This window comes from Pseudorca crassidens, chromosome 5 (assembly GCF_039906515.1).
Source record: "Pseudorca crassidens isolate mPseCra1 chromosome 5, mPseCra1.hap1, whole genome shotgun sequence".
Taxonomy (NCBI): Eukaryota; Metazoa; Chordata; class Mammalia; order Artiodactyla; family Delphinidae; genus Pseudorca; species Pseudorca crassidens.
The window spans coordinates 93,481,021-93,494,935 of NC_090300.1; the positions used below are offsets into that span (position 1 = coordinate 93,481,021).

General features: G+C 39.7%; 1 protein-coding gene across 1 annotated transcript; it reads left to right on the top strand.

The window, feature by feature from the left end:
• Positions 1-854: 854 nt before the first annotated feature.
• On the top strand, positions 855-12,146 carry DPPA2 (developmental pluripotency associated 2). Its single transcript, XM_067737269.1, has 7 exons — positions 855-878; positions 2,637-2,784; positions 4,424-4,584; positions 5,001-5,054; positions 5,454-5,712; positions 9,250-9,445; positions 12,038-12,146. Exons 1-7 carry the CDS (start codon positions 855-857, stop codon positions 12,144-12,146), a joined length of 951 nt encoding a protein of 316 aa, XP_067593370.1.
• Positions 12,147-13,915: the final 1,769 nt, after the last annotated feature.

The window sequence follows — 13,915 nt, forward strand, 5'->3', positions numbered from 1 at the left end:
GACCATTTACCTAGGGGAAGAGAAAGCCCATTGTGAGACCAACGAATGTCAGAGTTGCCATACTGTTTGTGAATATATTTTCCTTTAGAAACTCTGGCTCCTTTAGAGTGACCTATAAAAACATCTGTGACTTTTCCAACCTCCTGTCTCATCACATCCTGCCCCCAACATTATCCTCCAGCAATTCCCAAGTTTTTGCAGTTCCTTCTCCTGCATTCATTAGTACATCACTTGCCTTAGCGTTATGGCTTCTGCTGTTCTTATTCTGAATAGCCAAACCTTTCCCTTCTACTCAGCTCGCCATTATTGCAGGCTTAAAACCTGTGTTTAGATCTAGATCCAGAAGAGATCATGTTGTCCAGTCCCTACAATCTAAATCTAATCTCCCAGTGAGTGACACACCCACGGGCATAAATCAGTTATAAAATACCTTTGAACTTCTATTCCCTCCACAAAGCATCATTCAATCCATCACCAATATTGTTTACAAAGATTGTTTATTTGTTTGTAACTTGTCAACAAGTGTTTGTCATTTTCAAGTTTCACCTAAGTCTCACCTTAAAGGAATAAAACCCAAAAATTTTTTAAAAAATCAGGAGTGATATTAATTACCCAATGACTTAACTCTTGCCTAATAGACAAGCCTGGGTATAAAACTGATGAAATTATCACACTGTCAGATAACAAGGGAGGGGGGAAAAGAGGAGGAAGGAAGACAGCTCTTCTGGAAAACAGGAAGTAGGAGACATTTGCTTATAAAAGGAGAAATTGGACTAGAAACCTCAAGTTAAGAGGATTAAATTGCAGATATCCTTAACATTGCCGGCTCTGCCTTTCTCTGAGAGTTCCTTGGAATGGCACACCCAAATTGTGAGAAGGTAAGTTTGGTTTGAATTTCATTTATTTTCCCACAGATTCACTTTTTAAAGCCTTTCTAGAGCTCACTTATATTTCCGTCTTTCTGGATGTAAGACATCTCTATCTGAGAATCCTCCCTTTGCAAGCGAATTATTACTTTTCTTTCATGTGATTGCGGTATACAACTTGGGTGAAAGTAAAAAAGGAGAAACTAAATATTTCTGTTCCTAGTTCAAAGTAAGATATTTATTTTGTAGAAAGACATGTTGTAGCTGGGCAAGATAAAACGGTAAAGAAATGGAGAGCTGCCGTAAAAAGAAAGTGAAAAGGGTAACGTGGATAAGGTCAGAAAGTGACGTGACTAGTAGGTTTCTTTCCCCCAGGAGTAAGAAGCAAACCTACTCCCAATGGCCTTGGTACCAAAGGGTTTCCTGACTAGGTTTGGGTAGTCCTGGACTAGAGGAAAATATAAATTGAGTAGGTTTCATAGGTATTTGCAGGGGCCACTATACCGGGCTAGAGAACTGAATTGGCCAATATGAAGTATATGATTATGGGCAAGTCATATAGCTGCTTACCTCTTGAGTGGAGTGATACTCTCCCAATAATGTTCTTTTTTTTTTAAGCTGACCAGTGAAATGTTTCCTGGAGTGCTTTGAAAAAGTGGTGTACAAAGGCAAAATCCTTTTTGCTAGCTAAAGTGCAGACGAAGGGGAAGTCTTTGAAGAGATTTAAACCGGCTGCAGAGGGACGAGCGGGAGGGGAGTGGGGGGACGGGGACGGGCCTGGCCGCATCGGATACACTTAGCTGTTCAGAGAAAAGAATATTACAATTGAGCTGGAATGGAGTTTATTCATCCTTGGATTGGAGAGGAAAAGCTAGAAACTTAAGCATATGTGACTCTATGTTATTGGTCATTTAATTTCTGAGCCTCAGTTGCCTAATTTCTAAAATATGAAAACGAATAAATTACTACAAGTATGTTATAGGATTAAATGAGAAATACAAAAAGCTCCTGGCACAGTGCATGTGGACTGTACAAAACCAGTAAATATCAGTTCCTTCCTACCTATCCACTTTATCTTTCATTCATGAAATTGTTAAAAGAACACTGAGTGTCCACTCTGTGCTGGGCACTGTGTAAGCCCTGCGATAGCAATGGAGGGTAAGACAGATACCTTTGCTCCCCTCCGGTCGTGGGGCTGAAACAAGGTTGGTATGGCTGAAGCTCAGAAAGCTCAGGGCTCTTAAGCTGGAAAGGCAGGCAGGGGGCCCGGCTGTTCAAGAACTTACAGGCTACACCAGGGAGTTTTGTCTTTTAACTGAAGTATTTTGAACAAGCAGGAGAGCAGTCTGCAGAAAGGAGCCAGAATGGATTGGAATCACAGGAGATTACTGATCCTGCCAGTGATGATAACGTGAATCATGCAACAGAAGATGAAAAGGCAGAAACACCTTCTACACAGATTTAGGAGATAAAATGAAAGTATTTGGTGTTTTAACTGATGGAGAGGAAGGCCATGAAGGAAATGGTTTCCCCAAACCCAAGATTTATGCTTTAATTTCCTCTTATCATCCACATGTAAATCTGCTTTTGCCCATTTCCTCATTGTTTTTCCCATCTAATAAAGGACCTATGAATCAATACCAAATTCAGGGAATCTCAGTCTCTCCATCCAGCTATTGGCTTCTCTTATTCATTAGTTGTGCCATGAAAGTAAATATGTTAGTTGTACAGCATTAAATGAGAATGAATGATTGAGGCTTGCTTTTCCAGAATTTCTTTGAAGAGGTCTTAGGTGAAGAAAATATGGTTCTTACATTGATTCCAGTTAATGAGGAAATTGTTGAAGACCATCTAACAGAACCAAGTGTTTCTTCAACTTCAGAAGTCAAAGTGGAGTCACTGAGTCCAGATAACCAAGGTATGAGAACAACAGGGTGAGCTCAGTTTGCTGCTCCTCCAGCTCTGGAAGATTCTTCTTCCCCTGTCCTTTAACTATGCAACACCCAGCTTAAATCTCACCTTGATTATCTGTGGTAGGCAATTTCTCAAACTCTCATACTGCTCATTTGCTAAGCACCATTACTGTCTTGCTTTTAAAAAGACACAAAAACTAGGCATGTGGGCTTCCCTGGTGGCGCAGTGGTTGAGAGTCCGCCTGCCGATGCAGGGGACACAGATTCGTGCCCCGGTCCGGGAAGATCCCACATGCCGCAGAGCGTCTGGGCCCGTGAGCCATGGCCACTGAGCCTGCGCGTTCGGGGCCTGTGCTCTGCAACGGGAGAAGCCACAACAGTGAGAGGCCCGCGTACCGCAAAAACAAAAACAAAAACAAAAACAAAACAAAAACCCAAAAAACTAGGCAAGTGGAGTGCTTTGGACAGAGCATGACCTCATGGGGCAGCTAGATGTGAGCTCAAATTCCCAACCCATGAAGCTCAATCTTCTTTCCATTTTTACATACTTCTTATGAAAACCAAATCGTTCCGAGCTTTTTTCATTTTCTTTTATTTCGAGCTTTTTTGAGATATAACTGACACATAAAACATGGTGTAATTTTAAGGTGTACAGGGTGATGATTGACGTACATATATATTGCAAAATGATTACCAAAATAAGGCTAATTAACACATCCATCACCTCACTTAGTTAACTTTTCCCCCACTGTGGTGAGAACATTTTAAGATTTACTGTCTTCTCAATTTTTAAGCATACATTATACGATTAACTGTAGTCACCATGCTATACATTAGATCCCTAGAACTTACTCATAACTGAAAATTTGTACCCTTTGATCAATATCTTCCCATTTCCCCTACTCCCAATTCCTGGCAACCACAAATCTACTCTCCGTTCCTGAGTTCAGCCTTTTTAGATTCCACATATAAGATCAGATGGTATTTGGGAGACTAAATCATTTTGAAAAGCATCTAGTCTTTTGCTTGGTGAGCAATTGTTGATCAAATATCTAGCGGCTCTTAATATGACCCTTTGTATCAGGGCTTCATATGAAGGCATTGAATAAGTATTTTCAGAATGATTTTATTTTGGGGGCAAATAACGAGGGCTTCCAGATAAAGTAGACAGTGATAAGTTAAGCAAAGTGATGTGAGACAAGGTACATTTTCTCTGTAGAGAAAAATGAGGCAGGTTGACAGAATGGAGGACCATTGTTGGATGGGGTGGTTTTAATTATTTCTGTAGGGACAGATATTTTGTGGTCCAACATCTACACATTTTGGAGGAGCAATCCAATATAATGTTCTATCCAGGTGGTTGTTTATGGCTGCAAAAAGCAGGTTGCTATAGGTAGTGTAAAAAAAGTGGAATTTAGAATTTCAAAATGTGTATTTGAGTCCCAGTTCTGCCATTTTAATGGTGGTGTGATCTTGGGCAAGTCCTTTAACTCCTGAATCTATTACCTTATTTGTAAGATGAAGAAAAATAGTTGATATGTATATGTACAAATTGGGTTATGAGAGATAAGTGAGAACTTCGTAAAATTTTAAAGAATTTACAAATATTACATTATTACTACTTTGGTTCTCTTCTTTTCTCAGTTCATCCTCCTCAAACAGATGAACAGTTCAAAGCTTGCCCAACATCTAGTTGTAGTAAACCAATTTATCCCTTGCCAACCATATTGCCTCCAATTAACAACGTGAGTCGGGACACTTTGCGGAAATGGTGCCAACAACTTAATTTGAGTACCGATGGTCAGGTGAGTGCACTGGTAGGAATCTCTAGTGCTTGCAACAAGTATGGGAGCTCTGCCAGCTTTTAATTTTTTAAATTAATTTTTAATTAATTAATTAATTTTAAATTTATTTATTTATTTTTGGGTCTCCGTTGTGGTGCATGGACTTCTCATTACGGTGGCTTCTCTTGTGGAGCATGGGCTCTAGGTGTGCAGGCTTCGGTATGTGGCATGTGGGCTTCAGTAGTTGTGGGCCTGGGGCTCTAGAGCGTAGGCTCAGTAGTTGTGGTGCAGGGAATTAGTTGCTCCACAGCATGTGGGACCTTCCCGGACCAGGGATTGAACCCATGTCCCCTGTATTGGCAGGCAGATTCTTAACCACTGTGCCACCAGGGAAGTCTGCAGGTTTTAATTTTTATTTCCCTTCTTAATTTCCTTAGAAAATAGAGGTTTATCTGAGACTCCAGAAACATGCTTATCCTGAAAAAGATCAGGTGAGTGAGGAGTGTCGTGATGTAAGTTCTGATTGTGAATTTTTCCTCCTCTTCACCATCTCTATATGGTGGCAAGGTTTCTCAACCAAGACAATTGATATTTCCAGCCAATTAATTTCTTTTTGTCCTGGGGCTTGTCCTGTGCATTTTAGGATGTTTAGTAGCCTAAATATCCATGGATTCTACCCACAGTCTGTCAGTGATCTCCCTCCCCCTATACACAGTTTTGACAATCAAAGTTTCTCTCAGTTAAGAACCACTGCTCTGAGGGAACTAATATTCCTAAACCCTTCCCACACTGACATACACAGGTCAATGTACGAAGAATGATAAAATCAACCCAAATGTTCTTGGGGCAGTGACACTTCACTGCATACTCATCGTGAATTCCATTTGCAGTATATTCCTGAATCATCACGGGAGGCCAGATTGCAGTCATGTCCAGGGAAACACAAGACGGTGACCAAGACAGCAAGTGTTCAGAAGAGGAAGATGAGTGAGAATGAGGAAAGGACTAACATGGTTGAAGTGATAACTTCAGCTCAGGCAGCCATGTTGGCAGCATGGTCAAGAATTGCTGCAAGAGCTGTTCAACCTAAGGCTGTAAATTCACGTCCCCTGCCTACCTCTGTTGAGTGCTTTCTGCCGCAAGCTTCCGGTAAGATCAACCTTAAAAAATGGTTACCATGCCAGAGAAAAAAGGCACACTTTTATTAGTCCAATACTGATGGTAGTTAAAGGGAAAGCGTTATTAAAATATCTGCAGATGGGACATTAGGTTCATAGAGGGCTTATCTTGTGACTGATACAAAGCCAAGTTTTGCCTGAATGGCTCTCTGAGCCAGGTGGCTGAGTGGGGACACTTTCTCATCGCTAAGCACAGATCCAAGGTAGGAAGAAAGCATAATCTGGTAATGTGGTCAGCCACAGCCTGAGGTCTTCCCCTTTCTATTGGATCGGAAGAATTAATTAAAATGACCATGGTTCAAACCCTCGTCTTACCACTTCCTAGGTATGTGACATTGGCCAGTTACTCAGCATAAACCCTGGTATCCTGATTTACAAAATGAAGATTTCAGCTATTCTACTTGATAGAATGATTGTGAGGCTTATGAAATACAACTTGGTATCCTAAAAGTAGGCAATGATAATTAAAATATTTGGGGCCCCTGTCCTCTTGAGAAATCTCGAGAATAGCTTAGCCCCATCTTTCTCCAATTCCTGCTCCACTCTTTGATATTTCTGTTTTCATTTCCATCAGACCCTACCTCAGGCCAGCACAAAGTCATTCTCTTTTTTGGCTTGAATTCTTTTCCTCTCTCCATCCCATTTCCAGAGGTGTTCTGGATCCTCTTTTTCTATTATTAATTAACTTATTTATTTTTGGCTGCATTAGGTCTTCGTTGCTGCGGGCAGGCGCTCTCTAGTTGCTGCGATCCGGGGCTACTCTTTGTGGCAGTGCGCAGGCTTCTCCTTGTGGTGGTGGCTTCTCCTGCTGCAGAGCACGGGCTCTAGGTGCGCGGGCTTCAGTAGTTGTGGCACGCAGGCTCAGAAGTTGTGGCTCGTGGGCTCCAGAGCGCAGGCTCAGCAGTTGTGGTGCATGAGCTTAGTTGCTCCGTGGCATGTGGGATCTTCCTGGGCCAGGGCTTGAACCTGTGTCCCCTGCATTGGCAGGTGGATTCTTAACCACTGCACCACCAGGGAAGCCCTACTCATCCTTTTAGTTCCTCTTCATTCAGCAGTTATCAAGCACCTACTGGGATCCAGGAGTGTGCCTAGCCACATTCTTTAAATTACTCTTTTAAAATTTATTTTTTTAATTTATTTTATTGAAGTATAGTTGATTTACAATGTTGTGTTAATTCCTACTGTACAGCAAAGTGACTCAGTTATACATATACGTATGCATTCTTTTTCATATTCTATTCCATTATGGTTTATCACAGGATATTGAATATAGTTCCATGTGCTATACAGTAAGGCCTTGTTTTTCATCCATTCTGTGTATAATAGTTTGCGTCTGCTAATCCCAAATTCCCAATCCATCCCTCTCACACCTCCTCGCCCTTGGCAACCACAAGTCTGTGTTCTCTATGTCTGTGTGTCTGTTTCTGTTTTGTAGATAAGTTCATTTGTGTCATATTTTGGATTCCACATGTAAGTGATATCATATGGTATTTATCTTTCTATTTATGACTTACTTAGTATGATAATCTCTAGGTACATCCATGTTGCTGCAAATGGCATTGTTTCATTCTTTTTTATGGCTAATACTCCATTGTGTATATGTGCCACATCTTTTTTATCTGTCAGTGGACATTTAGGTTGCTTCCATGTCTTGACTATTGTAAACAGCTCTGCAATGAACACTGGGGTGCATGTATTCTTTCGAACCATGTTTTTCTCCAGATATATGCCCAGGAGTGGGATTGCTGGATCACATGGTAGCTCTGTTTTTAGTTTTTTAAGGAACTCTGTACTGTTCTCCATAGTGGCTATACCAATTTACATTCCCACCAACAGTGTAGGAGGGTTCCCCCTTTTCTCCACATCCTCTCCAGCATTTTTTATTTGTAGACTTTTTAATGATGGCCATTCTGTATGGTGTGAGGTGGTACCTCAGTGTAGTTTTGATTTGCATTTCTCTAATAATTAGTGGTATTGAGCATCTTTTCATGTGCCCGTTGGTCACCTGTACGTCTTCTTTGGAGAAATGTCTATTTAGGTATTCTGCCCATTATTTGACTGGGTTGTTTGCCTTTTTGTTATGAACTGTTTGTATATTTCAGAAATTAAGCCTTTGGCAGTCTTGTCATTTGCAGATATTTTCTCCCAGTTCATAAGTTTTTTTGTTTGTTTGTTTATGGTTTTCTTTGCTGTACAAAAGCTTATAAGTTTGATTAGGCCCCATTTATTTATTTTTGCTTTTATTCCTTTTGCCTTGGGAAACTGACCTAAGAAAACACTGCTACAATTTATGTCAGAGAATGTTTTGCCTATGTTCTCTTATAGTATCATGTCTTATATTTAAGTCTTTAAGCCATTTTGAGTTTATTTTTGTATATGGTGTGAGTATGTGTTCTAACGTCATTGATTTACATGCAGCTGTCCAACTTTTCCAACACCATTTGCTGAAGAGGATGTCTTTTCTCTATTGTATGTTGTATATTCTATTATATATGTCTTTTCTCTATTGTATATTGTATATTCTTGCCTTCTTTGTCAAAGATTAATTGAGCATAGTGTGTGTGTTTATTTCTGGGCTCTCTATTCTGTTCCATTGATCCATATGTCTGTTTTTGTGCCAATACCATGCTGTTTTGTCTTTTTTTTTCATGCTGTTTTGATTACTGCAGATTTGTAGTGTTATCTGAAGTCTGGGAGGGTTATGCCTCCTGCTTTGTTCTTTTTCCTCAGGATTGCTTTGGCAATTCTGGGTCTTTTATGGTTCAGTATAAACTGTAGGATTATTTTTTTAGTTCTGTGAAAAATCATGGGTTATTTGATAGGGATCACATTAAATCTGTAGATTGCTTTGTGTAGTATGGCCATTTAAATAATATTAATTCTTCCAATCCAAGAGTGTGGTCATCTCTACTCTTATTTTATAGTCTGACTGGGGAGATTTTATAGATATTTAAGCCTACAGTGATTGCTCCTTTCTCTCAATTTCAGACACTTGATATGTATAGGACTTACTACTCTGTTGTCTCTCAAATATCCCATCTCTCCAATTAGATTGTTCCTTAGACTTTTAAAAAAGATCCTTTTGCCTGTTTTCTATAGTTGAGGCAGTACAATGTAATGGTTAGGCAAATTGGCTGTGAATCAGAATACCTAGATCCTTGTTTTGGTTCTGGGAAAATTATGATATTTTAACACTGTAAGCTTCACTTACTTCACCTGTAAATAAGAAAAGTAAATAGAAGGTAAATATTAATGATGTTCTTAAGAATAAATGTATTAATACATGTAAGTCACTTAGCAAAATCCTGGACACAAAGCAAGTTTTCCAAAAGTTAATTGTTATTGTCCTCTGTGCTATGTAGTTTGTGAAGTTAGATTACACTGTCTTTTGGTCTACATTTTCCATGCTTCTCATTCAGTTGATTCAAGAGTGACTCACTGAGGGGTTGGATTGGGGTACGGTTACCTGATTGTAGCAGTTTATGTTTGCTTCTTTTTCCTTGCCTAGGTGTCCGGTGGTGTGTGGTCCATGGCAGACCACTCTTGGCAGACACAGAAGGTTGGGTTCGCCTGCAGTTCCATGCAGGTCAGACCTGGGTGCCTAACACTCCCAGGAGGATGATCTCTCTCTTCATGTTACCTGCCTGCACTTTCCCATCCCCAGACCTAGAAGATAATATGTTATGTCCTGAATGTGCTAAGAGGTAATCCTTAAGTATCTTTCTAAATATGACACACAGAACAATAGATGTCTAGATGGGTTTCTGAAAAATTTAGTAGGAGAAGGCAGAGGGCAAACATGCTGTTTTCTTAATTTGCCATATAGATCAGGCAAAAATAGGAAGCAAAAATAATTTAGCAGGGGCTTCCCTGGTGGCGCAGTGGTTAGGAATCCACCTGCCAATGCAGGGGACACGGGTTCGTAGCCCTGGTCCGGGAAGATCCCACATGCCGCGGAGCAACTAAGCCCGTGCGCCACAACTACTGAGCCTGTGCTCTGGAGCCCGTGAGCCACAACTACTGAAGCCTGTGAGCCTATAGCCCGTGCTCCACAACAAGAGAAGCCACTGCAATGAGAAGCCATGCACGGTGAACCCCTGCTCGTCACAACTAGAGAAAAGCCCACACGCGGCAACGGAAACCCAATGCAGCCAAAAATAAAAATAAATAAAATAAATTTTAAAAAAATTTAGCCGTGGATTAGAACTCAGATAAATGTGGCTTCTTCTTAGCAACCTTAACAAGGTAGTTGACAAGTTAAGACCTTAACTGCCTCAATTTTAGAGAGATCTGTTTTAAGAAAGAAAAAATTAGGTTCTCACCGTATGTCAGATACTTAGCTGGGGATACAAAAATTAGTAAGACAAAACCCATGTAGCATGCTGAGATGAAAATGAGTAAGAGATGCTATGAAACTATCTGGAAAGGACCTATATTGCAGTGACTTAGGGAAACTTCAGAAGGGATTACATGTACTGAGGAAGAGTTTACCAGTTAGAAAGTAAAAACTTGGGCATTTTGGTAGTCAAAACAGCCCCTACCAATACATGGAAGAATATGACCTACTTACATTGCAAATAGGCCAATATGATTGAAGCTTATATTGACAAATAAGTCTGAGAAGAGAAGGAGCAGACTATTGAAGATTTTATATCTATATTAAAGGTCTCATATTATCCTGTGGGTCATAGTTTCTCAGTCACTTTTGGGACATAGATTTCTTTGAGAAAATAATGATAACAACATCTTCTCCACTCAAGAAAATACACATTGTGCATACACATAAGCAATGCTTTAGGTTCTATATAGACGTGGAACTCATGAGCACAAAATTCAGCTTTTGGTGATAGAATTGGATGGAGGTGATGCAAGATGGGTGTGAAGGGAAATTAGATTTTTATTTTTTTATAGTTATATATTTTTAAAATATTTACTTATTTGGCTGCGTCAAGTCTTAGCCGCAGCACACAGGCTCTTCACTGTGGCATGCAGGATCTTTCATTGCGGTGTGCGGGCTCTTTGTTGAGGCTCGTGGGCTTCTTTCTAGCTGTGGAGTGTGGGCTTAGTAGTTGTAGCACATGCAGACTCAGTAGTTGTGGCACGCGGGCTCTAGAGCATGTGGGCTTTGTTGCCCCATGGCATGTGGGATCTTAGTTCCCAGACCAGGGATCGATCCTGCATCCCCTACATTGGAAGGCAGATTCTTAACCACTGGACCACCAGGGAAGTCCTGAGGTTTTTTCTTTTTTAAGAAAGTAGATTGAAATCTTGTGACAGAGACTAGATTGGAGCGTCAGAGATTACTATAATAATTTTGGAAAGATGTAATTTATGACCTTGGTAAAGAATTTGAAGCGGAATGGGACAAACGTAAGAGTTGCAGGAGTATAGAGAACAGAATGCCATCTTATTAGAGGAAAGGCAGAAGTTCAGTTCAAGGGCAAAGAATGATACATGGGACATGCTTCACATGGGTCTAGTGTTCAGAGAAGTATGGGTTAGAGAGAAACATCTTTTGGGAGTCATTAACATGCAAACTGAACATAAGAATATGTAAGAATTAGAAGGGACTGCAGAAGAACCTTAAAAGAGAATCAGCTTATCGATGGCAGGTGAGCAATGAAGACTGAAAAAGTGCAGTTAGAGGTTGGGAGATAAATGAGAAAAAAAGCAACGGGTCGAGAGTTTCAGAAGGAAATATTTGGTAGTGAGATGGCCATGTAAGATTATGGTTAATGCAGTGTTGCTGGGAGTGTGAATTTGGTACACCATTGGCGGTCTTTTTGAGAGTATGTTGAGAGGGTCAGGTGATAGTTGGAGCAGAGCATGTGAAAAACTAGGAACAGGTCATATTGATGATCTCTACTACCTGAGCTAGAGGAGATAGCAGTTAGTTGAGGCAGTAATATCAAAGGAGCTTGTTTGTGTCTTCCCTTCCTTCCTTCCTTCCTTCCCTCCTCTGTTTCTTTTTAATTTTTAATGGGAATACCAAGAGTAGTGTGAACAGAGAGAGGATGTGGGGAGAAGCTGTGAGGAGGAAAGGGAGAGTATGAAGATAAAGGAAGTAGAACCAATTGTAGTTTAGAGAATAGGAGCCCTGATATTAAGTGGACAATGTTGTTCCTTTGCTTATTACATAAAATCTTTTTACCCACCATCCTAGGGTTGTGGGGCAAACTACTCACAAACTCCAGAAGGGTATTCCTCATTTTACTGGTCATTTTCAAGGGGCTGGTATGTAATGGTCTATCTTATTCTAACCATTTTCCAAAATTTTTTTCTGACTTGCTTTATAGGAATAAGAAAATTATGAAAAGATTAATTGCAATGGGGAAGAAGAAGAAACCTGGTTTGGACATACCAACATCATTGCTTTTAGATGGGCCATGTCTTAATACAAAATAAATGGTTAGCGGAGGGGAAGGGGTGGGGTGTGGATAAAATGTGTGAAGGGGGGTAATTGTATGGTAATGATGGTAACTAGACTTATATCAGTTTTGTAGTGTACACAAATATCGAATTACTATGTTGTACACCTGTAACATAACGTTATATACCAATTTTACCTCAATATAAAAAAATGTTTGTTAGAATACACCAGTGAAGCCATCTAGTCCTGGACTTTTGTTGTTGGGAAGTCTTTGATTATAATTCAAACTCCTTACTAGTAATCATGAAAAAAAAAAAAGAGATAAATGATGGAGAGCCCACAGTTAAAGTGACTTGCATCCCAATGATTGCTATGCTCTGTCCTCGCCATCCTCAATGTTGCCTGATGCTTTAAGTACAGATGAGAATGTCTGGATTCTGTACTGAGGTTTACCAAAAAATGACTGTTACTGCTGCTTCAAGTACTAGCTATATAGAATGTAATTTGGTTTTATTTTAGTTAATAGATTTTTGTTTTTTTTAGCAGTCTTAAGCTTTCAGAAAAATTGAGCAGAAAGTACAGAATTCTCAAATACCACCCCTCCTCCCCACCCCATTTCCTCTACTATCAACATCCTGCCCCCGAGAGGCACAGTTGTTGAACCTACATTGACCCATCATTGTCACCCAAAGCCCATAGTTTATATTAGGGTTCATTCTTTGTGTTGTACACTCTATGGGTTTTGACCAATGTATAATGACATACTCATCATTTTAGTGTCATACAAAATAGTTTCACTGTGCTATAAAAATGTTCTGTGCTCCACCTATTGAATACTTTCTCCCCCCAGCTCCAGACCACTGATCTTCCTGTCGGCATAGCTCTGCCTCTTTACAGAATGTCATACATTTGGAATCATACAGTAGCCTTTTCAGATTGACTTCTTTCACAACAGGAAATGTATTTAAAATTCTTTCATGTTTTTTCATGGCTGGATTGCCCACTTTTTAATGCTGAATACTCCATTGCTTGGGTGTACCATAATTTATCCATTCACATATTGAAGGCCACCTTGGTTGCTTCCAAGTTTTGGCAATTATGAATAAAGCTTCTATAAACATTTGTGTGCAGGTTTTTGTGTGAACATACATTTTCAACTCATTTGGATAAATATCAAGGAACAGGATTTTTGAATCATAAGAGTATGTTTAGTTTTGTAATAAATTGCCAAACTATCTTCCAAAATGGCCGTACCCTTTTACATTCCCACCAGCAATGAATGAGAGTTCCTTCTGCTCCACATCCTCCCTAGCATTTGGGGTTGTCAGGGCTTTGGATTTTGGCCATTCTATCTTATTTTTTAAATAAATTTATTTATTTTATTTATTTATTTTTGGCTGCGTTGGGTCTTCGTTGCTGCACGCAGGCTTTCTTTAGTTGCAGCAAGCAGGGGCTACTCTTTGTTGCAGTGTGCGGGCTTCTCATTGCGGTGGCTTCTTTTTGTTAATTTTTCTGGATTAATTAGTATATTTAGAAAATCGATGTTCAACATGATTGATATAGATGGATTAAGATCTGTATTTGTTTTCATCACCCTCTTTTTGAATTTTTTTGTCTTCCCCTCTTTTCCTTCTCATTTTAGTTGAACGTTTTATATGACTCCATTTTTTTCCCCTCTCCTGTATATCAATTACACTTTCACTACTGTTTTTTCTTTGTGTGTGCTTGCCCTTGAGTTTGCTATGGTTACTAGTAATCAAGTTCTTTTTCTTTTCTTTTTTAAATATAAGTCTTTTTTAAAAAA